Source organism: Aedes aegypti, chromosome 1 (genome assembly GCF_002204515.2).
Source record: "Aedes aegypti strain LVP_AGWG chromosome 1, AaegL5.0 Primary Assembly, whole genome shotgun sequence".
In the NCBI taxonomy this organism is placed as follows: domain Eukaryota; kingdom Metazoa; phylum Arthropoda; class Insecta; order Diptera; family Culicidae; genus Aedes; species Aedes aegypti.
The window spans coordinates 93,460,371-93,488,364 of record NC_035107.1 but is presented as its reverse complement, the minus strand read 5'-3'; the positions used below and the strand labels follow the sequence as shown (position 1 = coordinate 93,488,364).

At 39.7% G+C, this 27,994-nt stretch overlaps 1 protein-coding gene across 1 annotated transcript; it reads left to right on the top strand.

Moving 5' to 3' along the window:
• Positions 1–970: 970 nt before the first annotated feature.
• On the top strand, positions 971–27,994 carry LOC23687674. Its single transcript, XM_021842762.1, has 4 exons — positions 971–1,895; positions 10,631–11,368; positions 11,929–12,427; positions 25,989–27,994. Exons 1-4 carry the CDS (start codon positions 1,224–1,226, stop codon positions 26,387–26,389), a joined length of 2,310 nt encoding a protein of 769 aa, XP_021698454.1. The 5' UTR covers positions 971–1,223; the 3' UTR covers positions 26,390–27,994.

Here is a 27,994-nt window from a genome sequence, read left to right as displayed (position 1 = left end):
AAATGAAGAAACAATCGAACTATAATAAACGTACTCATGATCGTCACTGCAGAAGAAACACTAACTATGAAATGGGTGACTTAGTAATGTTGCGAAGGGTTAATGTTGTTGGGGACAGAAATAAACTCAAACCAAAATTTCGTGGACCGTATGAAGTTAAGAAAGTGCTCAATCGGAATCGGTATGTTGTGGGAGATATAGAGGGATATCAAGTGTCGGGTAAACGTTTCGAAGGTATATTTGATCCGTTGAATATGAGGCTCTACCAGAAAGTGAACTGCCCAAAAGAGAAAAAAGTTGAGGATGAGGAATCTGACGTAGAATACCAAGATATAGAATACTTGAATGAGGAAGAAGTAAATCTAGGGTCAGATGTCGAGTATGAAGACGTAGAATATTTAGATGAGGCCATTGAAGTATAAGTTTTATTTCAGATAATTAGTGCAGGATGGCCGAGCTGTAAGCATAAGACGAGAAATTGTACCACCCTATTGCTGATGAGTCATGGATCACCCTATTTTGTGTTAGTTTCTCCCTCCATGATTGCATACGTGTCAGTTGAATTAGAACGTAAAGAGAAAAAGGTCGTACGGAATAAACCATCGTTGTGCAGTAACCTGTGTTTTTCCTCCGGATCATTGACCACACTAGTAACGCTTATTCACAAAAGGAAATAAATGCCCAGCAATCTTTTCAATGTATAAAACATAATCATCCTGTTTACATTTAATATGCATCACGAAATATTATTTTGAAAAATGTGAAAGAAATATTAAACACTATGCTATTTAGAATATTTGATTTTCACCGTGTATGAATTTCGATAGTCCAGTTCGCTGCGTGCTTATTTTCAAGAGTGCATTTATCGACCGTCAAGCGTCACGCAGGCGTCACCCGTTAGCATACCGTCTCCGATCGGATGCGGCCCTGTTCGGCTTGGCCGCAACATCAAATCTGTCAAAACTCCTGCTCGCAAAGCGCTGTCAGCCTGTCACAAGCATCAGAACACAACAAAATCTACGTTCTTTTTGTTTGTTGTCGCGGCTAAAAATCGGGAAAAATTGTTTCAAATTGTTGTCTGCAAATAATAATTATTGTTCGAAAGTGTTTCGCTTGCCTCCATCGTTTTCGGGTGTGAGGAATTGTAGGTTTCCTTCTACGGGGAGGATACTGCCGGGCGATAGTCGGATCTGGATGTTGATCGGGAACTGCATCCAGTAGTAATGAATCCGGTCAGTTTGTACATCACAACCTCGCGGCTAGTGTTCCAAAGTGGCTGCGGTTCCGGAGCTGGTCCCGGTGGAGGAACGGATGCCGGTGGCGGTGGTCCTAATAATGTCACCGGAGGAAACAGCAGTAGTAGTGCCTTTGCGGATCTCAACCGTCTTTTGCCGTACTTGAGGAAGAGTTTGAGCTGTGCCGTTTGCTGCCGGCTTCTTATGGAACCGCACACCCCGGCGGAACTCAACTGTCAGCATCACGTCTGCCGGGGATGCGTCGGCGAGCGGAAGAAGCTGAAGCCGTCCTGTGCGGCCTGCAAGGATTACAATCGGTACGTGGAGAACACCCAACTGCGGATGTTGCTCCAGTGTTACAAAAGCATTTGCGAGTACATCAAGACTAAGCCGTTCTTCGGCGAAATCCGGAAGCAGGCGACCGGAAATGCTTCAGTAAACGGAATCTCGGTGGTGACGATGATGGGCAGTGGCGGAGCGGCATCGGGAAACAGCCAGCCAATTAGTGTGCCGAGCAATTTGTTCGAACTGATTGAGGAGGGAGCGCAGTTCCAGGACAACTATCGGTGTAGTTCCGGGCTGACCAAGTCGGCGTACTCGATCCTGCCTTGCATTTATCCGGCACCACCGGTGACGGTAACCGGGCCTCCGTCCGCGGCGGTAAGTGTTTTTTTAATCATATATTTCAGTGTCTCTTTTTTCGGCTTGGTCTCTATTTTAATGTAAGTCTCTAATGGAAGATCTTTAAAATCTCGTTCAGCTAAAATAATGAAAGTAACTTTTTTCCTTATTCTGCTTGCATTGAAGTAAGGTGCAAAATTCTGTAGGCTCCAGAGAAACATTTAGAGACTCTTGCGCAACTTTCCCACAGGCTTCCAGGATTTTTTCTCAGATTCCTTGAAGAATTTTTCGAGTGATTTCTCCAAAGATTTCTTTTAGAATGCTGCCGAGGAATCCTCCAGGGATCATACCAGAAATTCCTCTCCAGATTCTATAACCAATTCTCGCATGAATTCGCCCAGAACTTTATCCAGCTATTGTTCAAATGATTCTTAGCAAATCTCTCTATAATTTTTCTCTATTGCTCAAGGACACTATTCTCAAGTAACAGTAGTAGCTGATCAACGGTTTATTAAGCTAAAATCTGCTTGAGAGTGGTTCAACTCTTATTCCACCAAAATATTTGTTGGGTAACGCTACTATCTTCAGTAATTTTCACAAGAGTTACTCTAAAGATCATTCAAACTTTCCTAAAATAGTTCTATAAAAAAAATGTTCAATGTTTATTCCAAAGTTCTCGACGTAATTCGCTAATACGGATTTTTCCTGGAAACCCTATAAAAATTACTTTCAAAAGAAGGGGACGGGCTTGGTGCAGTGGTTAGAACTCACGCCTTTCAAGCCGAGGACCTGTGATCGAATCCCATCCCCGAGATAGTCACTTATGACGAAAAGGTTATAGTGACGACTTCCTTCGAAAGGGAAGTAAAGCCGAGTCCCGAGTGGAACTAGTCCAGGGTTAAAAATCTCGATTTTCCACTTATTCTCTCAGCTATTTTCATATGGATTCCTTCAAAAATTCATCCACAGTTTTAAATCTTCCTCTTAATTCCTCACTTCAGAAATTTCATTCTGGCTTAAGTCCAAAAATTTGTTCTCCTCCATTCAGCGTTAATAAAAAAAAAACTGTACCGTGGATTCCTCTATCTCTGCGCACTTTCACCAAAACCCATCAAAATCTGGTAAAATACTTAAATTTTCGTTCAAATTTTTTTTTTTATTGCTAATAGTAATCAAAAAGTACGCGAAGAATTTTCTCGACAAATTTACGTTTATAACTTTAATAAAAAATAAAATAGCTTTGAAAATATTGAAAAATGTCCGAATTGACTGCCCGTTAGCAAAAATGCTCATCACTTACGGGTAGAATTCGGTAGAAAACTGCCAGCGGGATTCTTGAAGCAACTCGCAGGGAAATTCCAGAAGGTGGAATCATGGAGGAACTGTGGAAAAATTCTAGGAGGAACTCCGGATGAATTTTGGATGGAACTTTTGATGAATTTCCGGTTGAGCTCCTACTCATTCTTGAATATAGAAATTTCGAGATATTCGCGGTGGAGTTCCGAAGGAATGGAGAAAATGCCGAAGGAATTTCGTAATGAAATTTCCTGAGGAATTTCTAGACGAAACCCTCGAAAGAATTACTGTTGGAAATGCCCTGAGGAATTTCAGGAGAAAATCCCCAGAGAAATTTTTGGAGAGAATCCCCAAAGGTTTTCTGGGGGAACTCCCTGAAGGAATTCTTGGAAAAAATCTCCGGAGGAATCTCCGAAGAAAATTCTCGAAAGAATTCCCGAAGGAGTTCTTGGAGGAAACACCCGAAGAAATTCATGGAAAAATCCTAAGAGGAAATATTGGACGAAATCCTTGGAGAAAATGCTATTGAAAATCCACTGACGAGCTCTAGGGGGATATCCTCGAAGGAATCCCTGGAGGAGATCTCCGTAGGAAGTCCCTGGGTAAAATCCCCGGAGGAAATCTCCGAATAAATCTTTAGAAAAAACCTCCGAAGGATTTTCCGGAGATAGTCTTCGCAGGAATCTATTAATGGATGCCTGGACAAAATCCCCAGAGAAATTGCTACTTGAAATCCCATGAAGAGCTCCCGGATAAAAAAAAGCTTCGGATCCCGAAGCAGTTCATGGTCGAAATTTCCTAATCTTGGAAACAATCCGTAGGAATTTCTACAAAAAAATCCCTGGAGAAAATCCTGGTGCAAATCTCCGGATAAATGCTCTTAGAAAATACCCTAAAGAATTCCCGGAGAAAAAAGCCTGGATGAATTTCATAATAAAATCCCCAGAGAAGAACTTAAAAAAATTCTGGAGGAACTCTGGAGAAAGTACCGGAGAATGTCTACAGTAATTCATAGAGAAGGATCTCTCTGAGGAACTTCAAAGAAAATCAATGAAGAATTTCGAAGATATTCCATGAGGAACTCTGAAGAAATATTTGGAGGGCATATACAATCGCTACATGTATCCCTAATGTTTCGATTTGATTTCTGTAACATCTGTGAAAATGAAAACGGAGAGCAAAAAAATGTAGCTTAGATGCGGAGTCAGGGGAAAAAGTTGTATTCCTGATTAATTATTTCTTCTTTTTATCTGTAGAGGTGTCTAAAGTGTGCAGCCAAATATTCTTCTATACCACTCTTCAATGATCGCAAGGATGTGTTCAGTAAAACTTTTGACTGTTGAAGAAGCGTCAATCTGATCTAGATTGCTAGAGATCAGTGGCGCAACCAAGGGGGGGTTTTGGGGGTCAAAACCCCCCCCAGAGCAGATTTTTTTATAATAAATTTTAAATATATTTTTGAAACTCAACACCAAAGTCCACAAACACTGGACCAGTAAGTTGTATTGACAATTATGTTGTTTTGAGTTGTGGATCTCTAATTTGAAGACTTTTGAAGGAGTTAAAAACGTAGTTTACTAGCTTTTTCTGATAAATTAGCCACAGATTTTCGAAGAGAAGTTTGTATCAAACAAACATGCAAATATGTTTGTATATCTATACCGTTCAAAAAGCTGTTTGATGCAAAATTCGATGCTTTGAAAAATCTTTTAGTTGGCTCAGCATTTGGCAAATTTCAAGATCTCCAGATAGCACGTGAATTTCCGGAGAAGCAATTCTTTAGTTTTGTATATGATTACAAATAAAAACCCTAGGAAAGATTATGGAAGATGGTGATTCCATTGCTAAGCTGAAAATTCGTCTACAATATGGAAATGCTTCAATATCTACAATGCTGATTTGCCCTCGACAAACTGCTAATGACAGTCGCAATGCTTATTACTGCGACTTGTACTTGAAAGATTCTGATAGTTGAAAAGTGTGTATAAAATGGGATTTCGGATGGACGGAGAAACTCGATTAAAAATCCAGATATTACTTCGGGAGATAACATAATCTTGTAATTCGCGGTTGGTAATAAAAGAACAAAGTAAACACATTTGACATTAGCAAAATACAGCCAAGTCGTTATAAAAGTATGCATACAGTATTGGGTATTCATACAGGCCTGGTTGCCAGAGGTTGATCCTTTACAGTGTATGTGCGCGCATCCATATGTAGCTTGGCTAAACTTTCGAACAAACTACGCGATATGTAATACGCATTTTGGAAAACTTCACCAGGTACAAAAGATTTCCTTTGAATAGAGTTGTAAATTTATATAAAAATGTATGCCCAGAATGGAAGAGAAAAGCTTAAGTTTGCATTTGGTGTTATTTTTTTCTTATGGTAATCTCGCAATATTTTAAATTATTCAGCCCGAAAGTTTTTACACCCGTTTTATTTTACCAAAAACACATAATCTTCAGCTTCACAAAACCCCCCCTAGAGCCAAATCCTGGTTGCGCTACTGCTAGAGATGAATTCCAAATGTATATATTTGATAAATACGACAGGAAGAAGAACCATATAAATGTTAACATTGTCCAAAGAATTTTGATCATGGGCTCTTCTTTTACTCACTTTTTGAATCCATCTACAAAAGTTTTTCAATGACTACTTCAAAACCCATTTTCATAGCCCATTGTATATCGTGGGATGAATTTCACCTGGAACTGTCCCAAGAAGTACTGCTGCAGGAATATGTTAAAATCTCACAAGGAATCAAATAGAAATCCAGTTAACTGTATGCGAGTTGCGCCAAGGATTTGGGTACAATAAGGAGTACAAAAATCAACCGAGGAAAATCGAAAATATGTCAGTAATTTTCTGCGCATTCCTCAAGAAAATATCTTAGTGTCTTAGTGTCAAATCATATAAATTAGTTTGTTTTTTTTCCCTAAATTAACAATGAATTAATATGATTTTTCTCAGGAAACTGCTAGGTGGTGGTACAGTCCTAGACCATTGTATGGGTTGCCTCCTTCCGGTCCGTTACCAAAGTCAGAGATTTTAGATTAACCTCTAACTCTTAGATAAGATTGACGCATCCTCCAACAATCGAGAGCTGTCCTGGCCACGTCCTTGCGAAAGCTGGGGAATGGGAAAGGATGATTTATTGAACACCTACTTAAGAAAGATGCAGAGAACTCTACGACCTCTCATAAGTGTTACGGGATGTTGTGGAATGTTGATGGAAAGGGTAGTGCCAAAGGATATGTTCGGTAGACGTTCTGGCCGACAAATGGTCTGTATTTGCTCATTGTTATTATGCGCTGCTGATCAGAACATTTTTCGAAAATTCGCTGCAATCTTCTTCTTCTTTCTGGCGTTACGCCCCAGCTGGGACAAATCCTGCTTCTCAGATTAGTGTTCTTATGAGCACTTCCACAGTTATTAACTGAGAGCTTTCTTTGCCGATTGACCATTTTTGCATGTGTATATCGTGTGGCAGGTACGAAGATACTCTATGCCCTGGGAATCGAGAAAATTTCCATTACGAAAAGATCCTAGACCAGCGGGATTCGAACCCACGGCCCTCAGCATGGTCATGCTGAATAGCTGCGCGTTTACCGCTACGGCTATCTGGGCCCCCTGCAATCGCTGCAATCTGTCGCTCCTCTAATAATGAACAATAGCGTGAGCCGTAACTTAGCACTGCCCATCAAAATGCACGCACTGCAGTTCTTAGTCCATCCGACTAAGTCGTTGCGACGAGGATCATGAAAACATGTGTTGGCGATTATCGTGAAATTGCCAATTTTATTTATTTGAGTATGGTGAAATTGCCAATTTTATTTATTTGAGTATGGTGAAATTGCCAATTTGAGTTGAACTAAATTGTTTTTAGAGCTGACGAAATTGTCGTATATTGTGAACATAGTTGTTCTTTAGTGAAGCGAGATATTAAATTGAGATGAACGAAATTGTTCTTTAGTGTTGACGAAATTGTCTAATTCAATGTTGAGCAATATGAATCCAATGATTTGAATGTTTTGTTGTAGTCATGAAATAAGTACTATTAACATACAATTGTGGATTTTTTAGGTATATTTACGATTATTCGTTGTTATAACTTGAAGGTGGCCTTTTAAAGAGTTATTAGAAAGTTTCTAAAGGGGAAAGGACTGTCATGTCTACCTATCTCAAGTGAGATTCCCTATGACTCTGGTACATTTTACTTGTTTGTATCTACGGTACTTCTGAGCTATAAATACTGACTGCTGTAAACGCAGAAATGGAGACTTCATGGACTGTGGACTGGTTAACATATTATTTTATTCTTTATTTACAGGATATAAAAGTTAGCAGTGCTTTCTCAGTCGATGATAATGATTGTTTTCAAATCGTTCTGAATAGTCAGTGAAATACGATCAAATCAATCAGAAAGAAAACACAATGCTAACTTGTTCAATTCATTAATTCGCATGTGTCATGCACGATTTAACCACAGACAAACAGACGTAACACTTAGAACAAGTTTCTTCAAAATTCATCGCCCAATTTACACTATCATCATCTGGTGAGCATGTTGCACGAAAAGGTGTTTCGTGCAACAAGACCGACAGATGGCGGTAGTATGCATCGTCAAACACGAAGTAAAACGAGGCGCGCGCCTCTGGTTGTGAGATTTTTAACATTGCGAATTTGAAATGATTGTAAAATGAGTGGTCGATGGAAATTTCGTTAGTGTTACGTCTGTTTGTCTTTGATTTAACTATCATCAGATAGGGATGGGTTGTTCGATCTTTGGGTATTTTTTGTAATTTATTTCCTAAAGCATGTTTGTTTCCCGTTGACTATGGCCTGGAAAAATAATGCTAATGTGTGTTTTTATAGCATACATATTCAGAAAACCGTGATTTCTGGGTACCGTGGAGAACAAATTTCGATCAAACAATGTTTAAACTTAATTTAGTCTTTTTGACGTGTTCGACCAACTTCAACAGAATAGTTCGGTGAAATAAATTAACGGAGTACGGTAAATTTTTATAGTGTTCGGTAAAAAATCACCGTAATCCGTTAAATTCCGACGAAATACGGTGTTTTATTTCACCGAATTGTTCAGCTGTTGAGATTACGGTGAAATTCACCGTAGTGTGTTTAGTGTGTAGAATTAGCTTTCAATAGGTGGTAATTAGCTTTCAATAGGTAGTGATTTTGATTTATAAGTATTGAGTTATGATTTTTTAAACCATAAAATAAGTCTAAAAACACATTTTCAACTTGAAGCATAGTGAAATCTCTATCAAATGAGCTGAAAATTTGACCAGACATTGTTCTTAGCATAAGAATTCAGAATACTGTTTGATCGGAAGATTTACAGACATTTTTTCAAATATGAACAGGTCTAGTATGGACTATGGGACTAACAACTTATGACATTTTGTTCATGTAGAAAATCAAGTTCTTCAGGTTGCTAAGCACCCAAGTAACCGTACAGCTGTATATAGTTGCATCAATATCACTTTATATGCTTCTATAAAATATGGCATATAAAGTCATACTGCATTACATGTCTCATTAATGCACTATTAAAGTGGAAAAGGGCGCTATAAAAGTGTAAATACGGCTATATTTCCTAGCTCTATGTTGGCAATTGCTAAAGTATAGTTACTGCCTGTACTGTATAAAAGCTTTAGCAAAGGTGTACTTAATGCACGAAAGAAAGGATCAAAAATAGAAAAACAATTTTTTTTTTGTTCGTTGGATGTCAAGTCAGCGTTGCTTTTTTTTGGTATGATTCATATGTGTATTTAGTTTACTTCATTTTGCTGGGATTTGAGCCCAAATTAATTGTGTGATGTTTTCGATGACTCGCCGCGCCTATCCTCCGGACCATGAATGCTGCATGTCTTGGCCGGGAAAATTGTGCAACTTCAAGCAGCGCCCTTTCGTTGCCAGTGATAAATATTGTCGATTTCACTTGGTTGGACCGTCCCAAGTGTGTAAGCTCCTTCAAAGTGTGTAAGCAGCTCAGGGTTACGTCGAACCATGATGGTGTTTTTAGTGCACTTAACATTGAAGTGTACCGAATACGTTTTGAAGATCCGATGCCAGCGTGCACACTTTTTTTGCACTCTACAAATTTTGTGATAGTCCAATTTGGGGTGAAGTGCGCAATAAGTTGGTGGACATGACTGTTGCACTTCCATGTTTACCACGACTGTCACTTTTTTGCTGTTGAGATTTTGTTTTGTTTTCATTGTGTGGGGCTAAATCTTCACGTTTTATGTATCTATTTAGCACCTCGGCTCATTGAATCGTTGATAGCCGTGAGGTGTACGCACGGGCCTATCAATCGTAAGGTTTTTAGTTCAATTCCAGGTTGTTGCTTATTTTTTGTTTTCAAATTCTGGTTTCTCGTAAGACAAATCTACGAATTTCAACAAGATTTCTTGTGGCGAATTTTCATAAGGGATATTTAAGTATTTCTATAGTATATTTGACGACAAATAGAGCAATGAAATCTTGCCATTTTTGTTGCGATGAAGCATTGAGTAAGATGATGCAATGAAGCATTGAATGATAACCGTATATCACCCAAAAATGCACATTTCATTACTATAATAGAACAATGCTACATTGCATTCATAAAATGGAATTAAAGCATTACTGCACGCATATTGCAGAATAAAAGCAATGATGCATTGTACTCGTTGAATTAAAGTTAATATACGGTAATACCTTAATGCTTGTGGTTACTTGGGCATCGCCATCGCTTCACAATCCTCCGATCATTCCTACATATTTTTCTTCAGCGGATCCATCCTATGGTTCAAGAAATTCTCTTAGAAAATTCTGCAGGATATGTATTCATTCAAAGATCCGATTGATTTTTTGCAATTACATACTTTGACCATTTTCCTAATGAATTCTTCAAGACATCCTCAAGAATACAGGAATCCTCCAGAGATCTTTATAGGAGTTCAACGTAGTTGTTGAACTAAAAAAATTCTTCAATAATTTCTAAAAAAAAACTTCTTGGCGTTTTCCGGAAGACATCACTGGAAAAATCTCTGAACAATTTTCTTGGACATCTCAAAAAATCTCTGAAGTTATTTTTGAAGATCTAAGCGTAGAAATTCCTAACAGAAATCTTAAAGGAGCATCTATTGAATCATTACTGGTCGAAGACTGGAACATGCCCTAAACGAGGGAAAGCCCTAGGGAAAACGATAAAAGATTCACTGGATAAATTAGGATTTGGGTCATTGGCTTAAACCCATTTAGCTTAACGGTCATTTTTCTATGAAGAACAGACATCTTTTGAAAGAAAGGATATAATTGTGGTTACGCCAAATCTGAATTATGTCAAATGGCCCGCTTCCGATAAAATCTTTAAGTACTGAGGATCTTCACAAAACATTTCTTAAAGAAATTTTTATGCCTGGTTATTCAGTAATCCAAATTATTTTCTCTCTCTCTCTTCCAACTAGCCCTCATCAGCGGGAAGCCAGCTACCGAGCCAGCAGGTGACCGCGCCCTCCAGCGGAATCGGCGCCCAAGTGCAAGCCAAAGTCCACCAAACGACAACGACGATCGGAGTCCCGACGGGGCCGATCACCATTGTCGAAAAACAACAGCATCATCATCAGCAACAGCAGCAGCACCCCCACCATCCGAATCCGAACCGGCAGCAAATTCATCAGCAACAACCTCAGCACCAGCAGCACAAGGAAATCAAGTTCCGTTCGGCACCGATCAAAACCGTTTCCAATGGATCGACCATGTACTCGGTGCTGTACGCGGGGAATGGCAATAAGATCACGATCAAAAGGAAAATGGACCCACCGCACATTCAACGGAAAGCCACCATCCACACACTGGACAAGGAAGGCCAGATCAAATTGGCCAAAACGCTGGCAGACAACTCGGCTGCCATGAGTGGGTTCAAGATGCCCCAGACGACCGGACTGGCCACCAGTGGCGGAGGAGGAACCATGGGAGGACAAGGCAACGTCACCGTAGTTAACGCCACCAATGCCGGAGCGATGAGCAAACAGACTGCCAAACAGTTGCTCAAACGGAGAGGGTGTCGGTGTGGAAATGCCACGGCCACCCCCGGAAAGCTTACGTGCTGCGGCCAGCGATGTCCCTGCTATGTCGATTCCAAGTCTTGCGTCGATTGTAAGTGCCGAGGCTGTCGGAATCCTCATCGGGCTGATGGCATGAAGGTGAGTACAATAAAGGCTGATGCTTTTCAATTCATATCTATGCGAGTCACGTGAGCAGAGTGTGTCGCCAATCGTGGTCAGTATTTCCTAATTTGGTATATATAGACTAGTGGTCTTGAAATCCATTAGTGAAATCAAGTTTTCCTTCCCTTTTCCAAAGAGAGGAGACTGTTGGGTTTTGACGGAAATCATTAGAGATCGCGAACTACTTCTCGAATATCTTGAATACCTTCACACGGTGTGCAGGCACACATTTTACACTAACGACGGAAATGAACGTTTGTTCAAGGTCGTCTTGGAAGATCTTTCAACAGGCTATAAATCATCAAAAAAAAAAAAAAAATCAAAAATTCATTATGAAAAAGAGAACCCAATCTGGTATTCGCCAGAAAAGGCTTTATCAAGGATATTATTAAGTCCACTTTAACAAAAGCGATCTAAACAATATTAAAGCTTTAGGAAAAGCTCAGTACCGTCGTTGCCCAACACAGAGCACTTAGATATAAGAAATGAATGTAATGTTCGAAATGATACTAATATATAATCTAATTCTCTTTCAGGTTCGTCCGCACATTCCCGAGCTGCAGAATCTGGAAATCAATCTCCACAATCCGAACGAGGAGGAAGTCCTCACAACGGCCACCACGACTGTTTTAGCTCCTCAGCAGACGGTAAGCTCGATGGGCACCAACAGTGGAACTCACATAAACGTCCTTGGACAGACTTCGCTAGCCAGCACGAGTGTCGGTCAACAGCCGAATGCCGGCCTGACGGCAGTTAGCACCGGAGCCAAAGGCCTAACGCAGATCAGCCATCTGCCCGGGGGCTCAACACTTAAAATCACACCCACATCGATAGCCAACGTGCTGAACAGTACAAATCATCAATTGATCGGCGGTCCCGATGGAATGGAAATGGTCCCGAGCGGGGGACTCCTGGACTCCAATGGGTTCAGCTACATAACGCAGGCCAGCTTGGATACGGGGACAGGGGTCGGGGTGGCACCTACCGGACCTACCACCACGCAGTACAACGTTTCCAACGGAGGGACAATTCACGGTAAGTTCCTCATACTTCTTTTAATTTAATCTGCAAACAGACTTCTGAGCAGGTAACTCAGGAAATGTGGTCAAGTGGTTTACAGAGTGCACAGAAATTACCCTGGGCCTTAGACTTTTATTACCCCGGAACCACCTTAAGGTATTTCTTCGGGGAGGGGTCAGTGCTTATAGCGCAACACATGTAGCAGAAGTAGCCTAGGCAAACTGTTTCTCCTAGCCGACTTAAACAATGTTACAAGAAACCAGCCTCCAGGCAGGGCAAATTCTCTGCAGCCATAAGCAATGTTAGCATTATGTTAGTAACGGAGGACGTGTCCCCTCCGCATGTAGCCAGCATGCGATCTCTCACAACAATAAAACGCGAGCAATCGAACAAACAACTCCCAAAGCCTTTAGACCTATAAGCCTTTCCTGTGTTCTTTTAAAGACGATGGAAAAAAATCAAGTCAACAAGTTTAATAGAAAAGCCTCTGTGTAAATACCAATTTGCGTATCAATCAGGTAAATCTACCAATACGGCGCTGCAGTCGCTGGTAAATAAAATCGAGAAATCTCTTGAAACCAAAGAAATAGCCGTGGTTGCTTTTCTCGATATTGAAGGAGCATTCGATAATGTATCCTATAGCTCTATGGGTTCAACCATGGAAGCAAGGGGCTTGGATAAATGTGTTTTCAATTGGGTTATGACTACGCTCAAGGATCGGACAATTTCTGCGCAAATATCTATAAGATCTAAAAAGGGATGTCTCTTGTAGTAGACGAACTCCTTAGAAATCAAAAAGATCAAGGTTTTGAGGTAATAGGATATGCCGATGATGTGGCCATCTTGGTTCGTGGAAAGTGTGATAACTCGATTTCCGATCGGTTGTAAACTGCGTTAAACATTACTCTCAAATGGTGTAGAAAATAGGGGTTAAACGTAAACCCTTCAAAAACTATTATCGTGCCTTTTACAAGAAGGAAAAAGGTAAAGCCTACACATCCTTTTTTGAATGGAGCTCAAATTCAATTTTCGGATGAAGTTAAACACCTTGGGGTTACTTTGAGCAATAAATTGAACTGGAACTCTCATCTGAGCAAGGTCATAAGTAGAGTTACTGTGCCCTATGGGTCTGCAATAAAGCTCTAGGAAAAACTTGGGGACTGCGACTTAATATGATAAACTGGATTTATTCAGCAATAGTCCGACCAAAAATTACTTATGCTTCACTGATATGGTGGCTCAAGACAAATGAGGTAACCGCTCAGAAGAAGCTGGTTAAGTTGCAAGAACTTGCTTGAATATCAATGACAGGGGCAATGAAAAGTACACCTTCAATTGCCTTGGATGCCCTTCTTAATATACTGTCTTTGTATCAATTCATTAAACTGCAAGCTGCAAAACATGCCTTGCAGTTTTTCGTTAAAATAAAATACTAGATGGTGATGTGATTGGTCACATGAAGATCATCAAGGAATTCAATTTAAATTCAGATATGAAAACAATAGAAGGTTGGATGACAACGAAGGCCGACTATGATGTTCCCTTCAATGTGGTTAAACCAAGCTACTATATTTGGGATTCTGGTGGGCCAAGTTTACGTCCAGGTTCTATTGTATTTTATACCGACGGGTCAAAGATGGGCGACAATACCGGAGCTGGAGTTTTCGGCCCTGGTATCAGCAAGGTAACCAATGTATTCCAAGCTGGAATACAAGCCATCATTGACTGTACAAATGTTTGTCTCAAAAGAAACTTCGGAGACCGGAGATTCCGTCCAGGAATTCCTCTGGAGATTTCATTAGGAAGTGCATCCGAGGATTTTTTTTTTCAGAGAATTTATCGGGAGATTTCCCTCTGGATTTTCTCCGGAAATTTCCTACAGGAACTCATTCTGAGATTTTCTTCATGAATTTCCAGGGGATTTGTTATAGCAATTCCTCCTTCTGGCGATTTGCTTCAGGATTCCCTCTGGAGATTTCGCAAGAACTCTTCCGGGGATTTGTTCCAGGAATTCTTCCGGGGATTTCCCCCAGGACTTTCTCAAGGGATTTCATACACCAGTTCCTCTGGGGATTTCGTCCAGAAATTCATCTAGTGATTACCTCCAGAAATTGCTTCGGGGATTTCTTCAAGTAGCACCTCCGGGGACTTCCTCACGAAAATCCTCCTAGGATTTTCTCCAGGAACTCCTCCAGAAATTCCTCCGAATTTTTTTCCCAAGGGATCCTCCGGGGATTTTCTCCTGGAATTGCTTCTGGGATTTCCATCAATAATTCCTCCGTGAATTTCGTCCAGAAATAAATTAAGAAATTCTCTCGTGGATTTTCTAAGAAATTCTATAGAGGATTTTTTCAGAGAATTTTTCTGAAAATTTCCTCCAGGAAGTTTTTGGGGATTTGCACCAAGATTTCCTCCGAGGATTTCGAGGATTTCGAGGATTCCTTCGGGGATAGTTCCCAAAAACTCCTCCGAGATTTTCTCAACGAATTCCTCAGGGAATTCCCAGTAGCAATTCCTCTAGAAAGTTTTCCGGAGATTTTCTTCAGAAATTCCTCCGGTGATTTGCTCCAGAAATTCATCCCGGATTGCCTCATAGAATTCCTCCGAGGATTCGCTCCAGGAATTCATCCGGAGATTTCCCCCAGGAATTGCTGTGAAAATTTTCTCTAGTTATTCGTCTGGGATTTCCTCCTGAAATTGCTCTGAGGGTTTCCTCCAGGAATTCATTAAGGGATTTCTCCCAAGAACCCCTCTTAAGGTCTTCACAAAGATTTCCTCCGGGGCCGATGAATTCCTTCAGCAACCAGCAATTCCTTGGAATTTGCTCCAGATATTCACCGGAAATTCTTCCAGAGTTCTTTCAGAAAATCGTTTGGAGTTCCTCTAGCGATTCCTCTGAATTTCATCCAGTGATTCCTGGCCTGTTTCTCTAGGTTGCTCCTAGTTGCTCCAGGATTTTCTCCGGAGTTTGTCAAGCAATTACCCCGGAATTCCTCTAGAAACGCCTCCGGAGTTCCTTCAGAAACACATCCAAAGCTACTCATGGAACACCTCCAGAGTTCCTCCAGGAATTGCTCCGTAGTTCTTACAGGATTTTCTTTGAAGATTCTCTATAAATTTATCCATAGTTTCCCTAGGAATTCTTTCAGAGTTCCTCCGAGAATTCCTTCGTAGCTTCACCGGTAATTCCTCCTGAATTGCTCCAGAAATTCCTCCGTAGTTCTTTAATTAATTTTTCAGGATTTTAACCAACTATCCTTCGGAGTTCCTCCAGAGCTCCACACGGAATTCCTTTGGATTTCCTTCATAGCTCCTTTTGGAATCATTCCGTAGTTCTTTCAGAAATTCCTCCAGAATTGTTTTTACTAATTTCTCTCATGAGTTCCTCAGCAGATCCTCCAGCAATTTTTTCGGAGTTCTTTCAGCAATTTATCTGGAGTTCCTTCAGCACTTTATCCGGAGTTCCTACAGGAATTCCTTTGGAGATCCTCCAGAAATTACTTCAGTGTTCTTCCGGGATTCCCTCCATAGTTCCTTCAGGAATTTCTACGAAGTTTCTCTGGAAAATATTCCGTAGTTCCTACAGCAAATCTTTCGGTGTTTCTCCAGGAATTCTTTTGGAAATCCTCCAAGAATTTCTACAGAGTTCCTCGTGGAATTTTTTCGGTGTTCCTCCAGCAATTCCTTCAGATTTCCTCGGGAAATTCCTTCTTTAGAGTTCCTTCAGTAATTTCTTGGAAATCTTCCGGAGTTCCACTAGGAATTCTCCTAGAGTTACTCCGAGAATTCCCCTAGATCATAGGTTCCCAAACTTTTTTGTTGCGCGACCCACCTAGGCAACAAGCATATTCCTTGCGACCCACCCGTGAAAAATTGTCCAGAGAAAAGTTTTGTACTGAAGCTTCTGAGGTCAGTTTTTACTTGTTGCGAATGGGATGTGATCACAAGACGTAATTCACAATGACATGCACCATGCTTGGTGAAAACTACTGTTAATAAAAATTATTTTTTTAACTCGTCACTGCTTGTTATAAAATGAAAACATCAACATAAAAAACTCTTATAACAACACTAAGAATTGTTTGAATGTCTCGGCATCTATGAACATTCTGTTTAGACTTGATTATATTCTCGCAAAACTGTTCGATTAAGTAAAACTTCCATGAGTAGATGTTTAATTGCTCAATATTTACCCTCGGAATCACACGGAATCAATATTTCGATTCATAATCGAAGTTGCATGTACCTCAGATTTTTTCGACCCTGGAAGTTTCTTTCACACCCTGCAAGTTTGAAAATATTCAGTAGGAAAAATAGTATATTTCCGAATTTAAGGGTTATTTTACACACTTATTTTTTTTATTTTAGGAAAAGCCAATTTTGCTGCAGAAACTGTCTCATGGATGGGAAATTCTCCACGACAGAATATTTTTTATTATTTTATTATTTTTTAATAATATTTTTTTTAGAAAGAACGCCTAGAGCAGGGCTGGTAACAAGTCACTTTTTAGTGACTTGGTTTCATTTTTTCGACCTGGTCACTTAAAAGTCACTATTTCCAACAAAAAGTCACTAAAGTTACTTTTTTCAGAAAAATGGTCACTAAAGTCACTACAGTTAAACCTCCCTTACTCGATATTCCGTATCTAGATATCGAGTTAGAGAACCATAGTAAAAGTTGGTTTTCATGGCTAACTCGATGGTCCTTTGAAACGCAGTTGCACTGCTTTTGTGTTCTGTAACTCGATACCTCCCTAACTCGATGGTCCCTTCAATATCGAGTAAGGGAGAGATGACTGTATTTTTGTGATCTGCTGAAAATTAAATTTAAGGCTGGTTGAGCTTTTCAAACTCCATAAAAAAGAAATTCTCGAAAACGTATTCATACAGACTCAAGTCAAAAAAGTATACAAACTTACTTTCTCGATCCTACGTGTTAAGCAGGCGGAATTCTACACGTACCGCTCTGTACCAACTCAACTTTTCACGTTTAGAACCTTTAGTATCCGGATTTACAAAACGACGAAAGTAAGATTTTCAACTTTCGCAACCTAACCACTACTTTCGCCGCCCCGCTCTATGGAGAGACAAAGTGACTTAACCACGAATCAAAACACTACTTGAGCCGATTTTACACTGGTAGAAAAACGTCGAAAGTAACTTGATGAAACGGCTTATCATTTTGTATAATTATTTTTTTGGGAAATAATAGAAACTACGTAGTTTTTGAACGCGAGCTGATTGTATGCAAAATTTAAGTGGTGTACACTGCGAAAAAATGTTAAAAAGGTGATTCATTTTAAAACAGTTTTAGAAGACAGGTTGTGATTCTTCCGAATTAATTTTCTCAAAACCGTATGAAAGTTACTTACGTCGATTTGAAAAAGTAATCGAGAATTGATATTTGTAATACATAAAGACAAATATAGTGTGATTGGGAAACGAAAGTGTCAAGAAAATAGGGAATCCTGGCTAGCTTTATGGAAGAATTCAGGTGAATATTTCGTAAACATTTCCCATAAAAAATGGCAATTTTTTTCTGAGAAATTTTTTGTAGGAGATTCTGGCAAAACTTAGGGCAACTTCACCGGTAGACCAAATCACAGGTTTGGTTCAAATTTTTGGACTATAGTAAAGAATTGAGCTTGAACCGATGTTGCAATTGAAGTTCCAATTTTATTTTATACCAGTTTTCAGGTCTATTTTTTGGAACAGGCTAACAGCCTGGTATATTTTTGGTTGGATTTGAACCAAGATTTGAGCTGTTTGATTTAAAAAGGAAAGCAAACATCAGGCTATTTTTTCCGGGGAATCAAAGAATTTCTACGAGAATACATCTACAGATTCATCAACGAAGTTCTCCAACAGAGTACTCCAGGAGCTCTTCCAGAAATTCTACCGAAGTTGTTCCGATGTGTCTAACACAACTTCCACCAGGAACTAATCCAGGGACTCCCACCAGTAGTTTCTTCTTGGATTTGTTACGGGGACTTCTTTCAAGAATTCATCCGCGGATTTGCTACAGCAAAACCTCCGGGGGTTTCCTCCAGGAATCTCTTCGGGTATTTCCATCAAAAATTTCTTCGTAGATTTCGTCCAGAAATTCTTCCAGGAATTTCCTTCAGAAAATCTCTTAAGGATTTCCGCCAGGAATTCTAAGAATTTGTTTCTAAGAAATGCTTCGGAAATTTTCTCCAGAAGTTCTTCTACAAATTGCTTCGGGGATTTGTTCAGATAATTTATCCAAGGATTTTCCCAGGAGGAGGATTTTGTCCAGAAATTCCTCTGGAGATTTCCTCCAGAAGAAAGCAAATTTAAACCGTTTATAGTGATATCAGTGGCGATTCCCAAGCGTCAAATATACTGTTAATAAATTTTAGCAACACATATGCGGTTTACAATGTTACATTGATTTGACCGCTTTTATTCTAAATTAATGATTAAACAGTCATTTAGCTCATGGAATGCAATGAAGTCAAATGGAACGTTGTGAAACGAAACGCTGAATCAAAACAAAACAGCCAGAAGACTAAATAGAAACACGGTTTATGTATTCAATTTCAAATGGTTTGCATGAGGTACCGTCCAAATTAGCGGGGGTGCACGGTATGCAAAATTAGTCATTTTCAGGGTCGTAGAACACACAAATCCTGTAACCTCACGAGTTTTACGATATGATTGTTTTCAGAAATTCATTTATTGGAACGTTCAGTTTAATTGTAGATATTAGTGTTATAAGTGTTTACTTAGAAGAAAGGGTTTTAATTTTACAGAAATTCTGGCACAAATTTTACCATTGTTTCAGTTTTTCTGCTTGTTTTAAATATTTGATAGGCAAGGATTTTTTTTTTCAGAATGTTCTGAAATTCATCCACTTTTTATGAATAAGTTAAATCTTAAATGTACCATCTTTCTGAGCAATCAAGGCTTATCCTGGACAGACAAATGTTAAGAAACATTTCCAGCCATTACTGCTGTTCTTTACATTCTAAAATTACCCAAGTCACTTTAAGGTCACATTTTGGTCACTATTTGGTCACTATTTTGATCATTTTGGTCACTAAAGTCACTATTATTTTGGTCTTTGATTGCTACCAGCCCTGCTAGAGAAGGCTGAGTGGTGTTAGTATACTATAGTTTTACTTTTGTCAACCCTTTCTTTAATAATTATTCAAATGTGTTAGCTTTAGGCCTTCGCCTTAGAATAGTATTAACAGCGCAGACCCATGATCGCTGGAAGAAACTGTCTTAGTGATTAAGTAAGAATGTGATGAATAAGTTCCAACCAGTGGCCAATGTTTAAAGAAACATGAGAAAAAAAATGGGGTCCAGATAGCCGTAGCGGTAAACGCGCAGCTATTCTGCAAGACCAAGCTGAGGGTCGTGGGTTCGAATCCCATTGGTCGAGGATCTTTTCGGGTTGGAAATTTCCTCGATTCCCAGGGCATAGAGTATCTTCGTACCTGCCACACGATATACGCATGCAAAAATGGTCATTGGCATAGTAAGCTCTCAGTTAATAACTGTGGAAGTGCTCATAAGAACACTAAGCTGAGAAGCAGGCTCTGTCCCAGTAGGGACGTAACGCCAGAAAGAAGAAGAAGAAGAGAAAAAAAATGGAAATAAATTCATATTTTGAATTTTTTTTGCGACCCACCAAACCGCAGACAGACGTTTAAGCAGGAACAAATTTATTCAAAATTCCTGTGTAAATTCTACCGTGGTGTCACCTAGGGAGCAAATTGCTGCAGTACAGTGACAGTTCGTAAAAGCACGCGTCTTCATCTTCTCGCTTACCCCCAGTTCACCACCCACTGAACAAAAATATCAAAACAATCACTTTAAAAATGATTCACACAATTGTGATATTTTCACGCCAATTTATTTTACATAAGTAAGGTACCCCGGGGCAAGTGAGAATCCGGGGTAAGTGAGGCGTTTCGTCATAGCTCAACTAGGAAACGTTTTTCATGGGGGTATTCTTCTAGAAAGTTGAAGATACAACGACAAGGAATGTATTTAGTACTAAACATATTGTTATTTTTATTACCATATGGTTCATGTAACAGTTGTCAGTTCAGCGCCATTTTCAACTTGCATGACAAATTGTGACACGTTTCACGGCTTGCATTGACTCGCAAAAAATAAATGTGTTTTTAATCGAATTTCCATCAGTAAGCTATAATTTTTAGTATTATTACAAGCTACTAACGATAAACCAGTATTTTGTTTTCATTTCATATGAAATTTTCGATGGTCTATCTTACCCCAACATATATTTGTACCTGGGGTAAGTGGGACCTATCAAAATAAAAACCAGAATCAAAACTTTTCGTACACGTTTCATACATTTTTCTAGAGATTAGCACTAAAACATTCAAACAAATGATTTTTATCAAAAAAGATCAACCTCAAATTACGTAATTGCATAAGAGGGAGAAGAAAAGTGTTATTATTCTTTATTTTTTAATTATTTTTTTATTTTTGAAGTACGACTTCAAAATTGAACAAACACACAGCTGAAATTCGAAATGCATCATGTGAACGATTACTTTTCTATGTTATTTGAACTTTATTTGTTATTTAAACCAAATTAAGAAGTGATGGAAATTGTTTCCATCCCATAAGGTGGTTTTCTGCCATGCATATAAATAATAACAAAACATATTTATAATTTCGTCAATTATTGATTGTTTATGTGCTACATTTTAATTAACAACTTATAAATGATATATTTTGAGCATGTTTAATTCCTCTTTACGCTTTTATTGAGGAATTTTCAGTTAAGATTAAATGTGAGGTGACAAACTATTAAATAAAGGGTTTCTTCCTAAAACGTTACGTATTTTATGGTTGATCCCTTTTGTACACCAAATATGTACTTAAAATTAAAAATCTATGACTTATCAATCCTAATATTGTAATGGTTGACTTACTGATGTGGATTGACGCATGAAACTGGATGTGTCCCACTTGCCCCGCCTAGCGAGGTAACTGCGTCCATTGGCTCATTCTAAAACTTTCTTCCAAGGTTTTCACAATTTCAAAATTATTCGATTAGTTTCATGCACACACCTGCAAATATGTTGCCAAAACGTGATTGTGTTGTTGGATTTGAAAAATATTGACATTTGAAAATTTTATTGAACAATTTGTTTGAACTATCGTTTTTTTCGTTCCCACTTGCCCCGCGGTACCTTAACGATCATTCAAGGGTGTTATACTAGCATGAATCTGTGAGTAAATTAAATTCCAACTTGTGGTAAAAATTTCAATGGATTTAATGAACTTTTACATGAGAAATTAGATCCAAAAGGGAACATCATCCACCCAGCGTAAAAAAAACGGTGCATCGTTTTTAGCGTTGAGTACGTCGACTGTGGGAGCGGTTGTGTGCAACCCCCCCGCGAAGTGACAGATAACGCAATTTTCACGTACCTACTTTCAACGTAAACAATGGGGCCATCCACCGCTGCCGGCACAATTTTTCACTATGGCAGATCGGAATTTTGTTTCGTTGTTGACGGGTGCAAAACAACGAATGGAATGAAATGAAATAAGGGCGAGTCTGATATTTTCGTCTGCCAATGGAAATAAATTTAATAAAATCACCAAGTTTAAGCACCAAATGAACTTAAGAGCGTACCAATTCGTTCGGTGAACAGATTAAATGACGTGTTAGTGCTTTGTTTTGCGGGAAAGTAATCCATAAGAAATTACTCACAATACAGCCTAACTGATTTGTGGATCGCTTTTATGCCCTCAAAAGAAAGCGCTGGCCGTAACATAAAATAAAATAAAATATTGTGGGCCTCGTGGCCGTGCGGCAATGGCCGCCAAAAGTTAGCTTACTTTCTGGTAGGGATCCAACATTTTGACGTTTGGCTTTGGTTCGGTCAATTGACTTGTCCACCGGTGTGATAAATTCATTCGGTTAAAGAATTTTGACACTTTAGCGGGTCACGTAGATGCTTCCCACGTGTTTCGGTCAAGTGTCAAAATTCTTGGACTGAGTGCACCGGTGGATAAGTCCATATCAAGCGACCCAAGTCAAACGCCAGATCACTAGATCCCTTTTTGTAAAAGTGGGCTAATTTTTGATGATATTAGCGTTCGTAAAAGCGGGATACTTCATCCAATAAGCTTATATGATTGAAACTTAGACATCTGGTGGTGAATATGAGAAAAAAAGTGTACAAATCCGCAAAACAAAATATACTGCGAGTTGATATGATCTCAGATTGATTTCAAGCTTATAACAGTCAATTTCCCATAAATCAATGATTATCGTAAATATCTAAGGGATGATTCAAATATTACGTAACGAAGAAATTTGCCAATTTAAACCCCCTCCCTCCCTGAAGTAACAGGTTTTATATGGAAAATTTCAATTTATTGTATAGCGTTAGCGTTAGCGTTAGCGTAGTTACGGTATACTTCGTAGATTGGATACTAGCAACATTCATGTTTCTTTTCAATAATCTCATTATGACTACTTTCAAGAACAAGGCAGGGGAGTATACCTTGTTCAAATCATAAACAAGAATACTAAAAGCATGAATATCACTATTCCCGGCCACGCCCATCTTTACCGTAACTTGGGATAGGGGAAGGAAATGTTGATGTAGCACTTACTTAATGAGAGGCCACCGACTCAGCGACACCCTCATAAGTGCTACGGAGTTGGAGGTTGGGGAAGGTATATTGTCAGGATTCGCCTAGAAAGCTGGCGATAGACCATAACTATTTGTTGTTTAAGCGTTTTCAAATTAATCTTTCGAATGCCGGCAATCAAAAGAGAAAACAATAGTATAAATAGTATTTCGCGAAATGATTGTCGATTGTGCAGTAATATTTTTGCTCAATAACCAGTAAAAAGTAAAACCGATCCCTCCAGGGTCATCGGATTGTATAAAATAACGATACGCGTAAAAAAAAATCACGTCTATTGAAAAACTGTACTGTGCCCATTGAAAAACTGTACTGGGTGGTACTGTATTTTTAGATAATCGAAAAACGAAAGGAAGCGCGTTCGAACTAAACACCCTAAGATAACACAGTCCGTTTTTCTGCTCAAAATTATACGAAAAGCAGAATCGATCCCTCCAGGGTCATCGAACGGTTAAAAAGCATCCACAACCGATTGTTAGTTGCGTAACACCCGCCCGGACAGAATGCACAATCTGAACATAATTATCAAACTCCGAAAATAACATTTTCCGTTCAAGAAACGATCAGAAGTTCCACGACGCGGACAAAAACGATCCGGAAGACTCACAAAAGAAAAAGTATCATACTGGAACAAACTCACCGGATTGATTCTCTAAATGTATGTACTGCCTGTCACTTCCGGATGGTTCGGTGAACTTAGGGCAGCCAAAAATCAACAGTACTGAGGACACAAATCAAACAAATCACTTTTTCATTTTCACTTTTCACTATTCCATTTGTGAATGTAAAAACTGTCCTGCTTGGGCTTCACAAAGCACTACCCAGCAAGACGCTCCAAAACAGGAAAAAAAATCTCCGGCGACGAAAACATGCGCGAAACCGTGAGCCAAATCTATCGGACGACGCAAAACCGAACTGACCTGCTTGGGCTTCATTAAGCACTACCCAGCAAGACGCTCCAAAACAGAAAAAAAACAAAAAAAATCTCCAGCGACGAAAACACGCGCGAAACCGTGAGCTAAATCTATCGGACGACGCAAAACCGAACTGTCCTGCTTGGGCTTTACGAAGCACTCTGAAAATTTCAATTTATTGTATGGACCGAAACACTACAAAATATCTCTTACCTCTCCTTGTTGTGTTACGTAATATTTGAACGATCCCTCACAAATTTGTCTTGCTTTGGATTGCCAAGTGGTCAAAACATAATTTCGTAAACAAAGGAACGGTTACTATAAGCAACTTACAGCATGCGGACCACATCACACCACTATTCAAAACTCGCTCGTGGGCCATACAAAATCATCCCGATGACCGTACAAATCCTTTTAGAGAATCGCTATTTGGTGATTACTCGTTTATAATGATGTTACAAATGCCAAATAAAAAATGTAAAACTTTTTTATGTACATCAAGCATAATTCTAGTTTACGCCCTATTTTGAGCACACTCCATGATTTTATTGAGTTTGACAGTACCACGGACCAAAATTTTTCGGTACATTGACTTTGTACTGCAGCTGTCATGATGCTCCCGGGTTGGTTGTGTGTCATGCTGTCAACGAAATGTGATCGGGGTGGTGGCGGGACGCATACGCCACTAACGCCATCTGTTAGCTTATTGCCACTTGGCGATTTGTGGCGGCCATGTTTTTACACAAGTGGCTGAGTCTAACTTGAACGTCTGTCTGCGACCAAACATTGGCTCACGACCCCCCAGGGGGTCGCGACCCACACTTTGGGAAACTATGCCCTAGATATTCTCCGAGAAATCCTCCAGAGTTCTCCGCGAATTTCTCAAGAGTTTCTCTTAGAATTCCTTCAGAGTTCCTGCTGGGATTCCTTCGGAGTTCATCCAGGAATTTCTTTCTTCCGAAGCTCCTCCAGGATGTTCCACCGGGAATCGCTCCAAAGTTCTTTCATAAATTCCTTAGGAGTTCCTCTAGATTTAATCCAGCAATTCCACAGTAGCTCCTTTGGAGCTCTACCTAAAAATCCTAACGGGGTTCCCACCATAGTTTCTCCAGAAATTTCACCGGAGTTTCTTAAGCAATACCTTGGAGTTCTTACAGGAACGCCTCCGGAGTTCCTCTACCAATTCCTCCGGAGTTCATCTAGGACATTTTTCAGATATATTCCAGGTATTACCGTGCACCCCCGCTAATTTGAACGGTACCTCATGCAAACCATCGGGGTTCATTTTTAATGTGAACATCTAGTCACCCTAGAATTGTGTTTCTGGTAACCTCTTTCGCTGTTTTGTTTTGATTTTGCGTTCCGTTTCAAAGCATTCCATTTCACTTTACTCCATTCCATGAGCTAAATGACGTTTGAACCATTTTTAATCTGAACGATGTGCAAATTAGCGGGGTACAAATTAAAAAGTGTTCAGATTAAATGTGGTCAAACCAACGGGGGTACCCGGTACTTCAGAGTTGATTCGCAGCCCCACCAGTAATTCCTTCGGAGTTTCTCCAGAAATTCTTCCGGGGTTCCTCTGAGTATTCCTCTGGAGTTTCTCTGAGAATTCTTTCAGACTTCCTCCGGAAAATACTCGATGTTATCATGTTATCATTCTAAAATATTTTTTCGGTGATAAAGAATAGGAAAGCTTTCGTATGGCGTATTCAGATATAAAAAAAACGAGTTTCCGTTATTTTGTTAAGATTTTTTATTCCTCAACCTCTTATTGCCTCTATTGCTAGCACAGAAGTCCTATGTTGTTAATTGCAAGTTCTTTTGTAAGTTGATTATTCATAAAAAAAATTCCTTTCTATGTCATTTTCATACTGGGGCCTTTTCCAGAAAATCTCAAAGTGCAATGGCTGCATAAATTTTGGGAAACGCTGTGTAATAGTTATATTCAAAAGCAATTACCAATAATGTTTTCTTTCTTTCTTCCGCAGTGGTCGGCATCTACGCAACGCACCTCGGCGACGTGTCCAACATGATCCGGACGGACACCGGTCTGAACAGTCTGCTCACCCACAAACCGCCGGACGCCCTGCTGACGCAAAGCTCGCTGAACCCGTTGACTATGTCCACCCCCTCCAGTTTGCTTGGGCACGCCCTGTTCAACCCCTCGACGACGGCCACAATGTCAACGAGTGGCGGCGTGTCCAACATCATGAGCAGCAGTGCTGTTGGGGGAGTGCACAATTCGGCCCACTCCGGACTGGAACTGGCCGGCATTGGCGTAGGCGATGGAACCGGAATCGACATCGGCGATCAGTTGGACCTCACTGGAACGAATCTGATTACCATCGACGGTACGCTGGATGATCGGTTGCATGCGGACGATGTCTAAGAAGCACTGGGCGCGTACCGGTCGGTGGTGTAAGTTGGTAACACGTTTTGCGACTACTACACTGTTTTAGACTTTTAGCCTTGGTTAGTTCATAATCGTATAATATTTGTTTTGTTCGAGGAGCAGACCCTCGTTGCAAGCAGGGTCACGACTCTTCCAATTGCTCCCGTTCATCCACGAATAATGCATTGATTATTGTCCCGTCCCAGGGACACCCCAGCTGAACCTACAAATGTCATTTCATTCACTGTCATCCACTTGTCCTTCGAATTATAGGAATATGTAATGCTTTATTAGGTTTCGCTCGCTAATTTGTCGATATACTGTAATATTATAATTCTACGCGTAAAAGAAACACAAAAAATGGTAGTTTGGTAGGCTTTTTTGTACTATTACGATTACTCTCATACATGTGTAACAAGCAGCAACAACAGGAAACAATGAAACAAACGAGCAGTTCTAAGATATAGTTATACCTAAGTAGCAAGCAAACCCAAGTCAATCGTCGGTCGCCCACCGGATCCACACCGGTGGGTGGGCAAGCTAAACGACGAATGCATTGCCATCGCACGCAGATGGCGTCTGTAGTAGTGAGATGTTCGATTTTAAGGAATCCAAAACCCGCCCTTCCCAAGGAAATTCCTCTTCATAAACTTTGCCACGCTATGATCAAAGGGGGTTGTTATGTAAATTCCATGTAGCTCAGATTTTCGTTCTAGGGAAAGTTGCTTTTGATCATGAGAAACAAGCAAGCAAATCCAAGTTAGAATATTGTATCGTTTTGCAGTATTCTAATATGGTTTTTTTTTTAGAAATCGTCATTTGAAGTTAGTCATAATTGCCCCAGGAAACTAATGTACGAAAAACAAACGCATTATTTATTGAAATCTAAAACAATACATGATGTGAACAGTTCATGATGATGATGGTGACAACTCTAGTGCGATCACAATAGGCTGGCTTAATAAAAGTAGTAGGTTAAGAGGAACCAGCCGGCCGGCTCCAGAGGCATGTTCCCCGCCATAATATGTATCACAACTATTATTCACAAATGAGTCAGCGCGCTGAATATTTGCCATGTGATAGTTGAGTCGGCAGTGGCCAGTCAACGCTCTGACCGATATTGCAATTCTGCTTTGACATATTTGTTAAATACTTCGCTTTTTCCTTCAAGGTAGAATATTTTGCGGTTTTCATTAGCCTGTTTCTTACGATCAAAAGCAACTTCCTAAGAAAATAATCTGAGCTACATAAAAGTGGCAAGATAACCCCCTTTGATCATAGCATGGCTTCGTTTTCCTAATTGTTTCTTATCTAACGAAGCTGCAGTTTAAGTTCCGCCATCTTTGCGGATGAACGCAAGTAGTAGGTTCTTTGTTTAACGACTTTTTTTTTCGAGCGATTGAATGGATAGGGTACGGTGAAAGTGGGGGTGTAAAGATCTAACCGAAAGAAGTGTGCTCCATTCAAGAATAACTTCTATTAACGGATAACCTACTGATTTAGCATCAACTTGTGGACCCTTGGGTTTGAAAGTATGTTCGTACAGCGTGAGTGAATGGTAAATGCAGTATATATTTCAATAAACTATTTTTTGTCAATGTA

What these genes read in the sequence shown, in the direction of transcription:
- LOC23687674 (XM_021842762.1), top strand. Translation starts at nt 1,224, where the DNA reads ATGAATCCGGTCAGTTTGTACATCACAACCTCGCGGCTAGTGTTCCAA. An exon ending in CCGGGCCTCCGTCCGCGGCG is followed by an intron (nt 1,896 to 10,630) that starts GTAAGTGTTTTT and finishes TCTTCCAACTAG; the next exon opens with CCCTCATCAGCGGGAAGCCA. An exon ending in ATCGGGCTGATGGCATGAAG is followed by an intron (nt 11,369 to 11,928) that starts GTGAGTACAATA and finishes ATTCTCTTTCAG; the next exon opens with GTTCGTCCGCACATTCCCGA.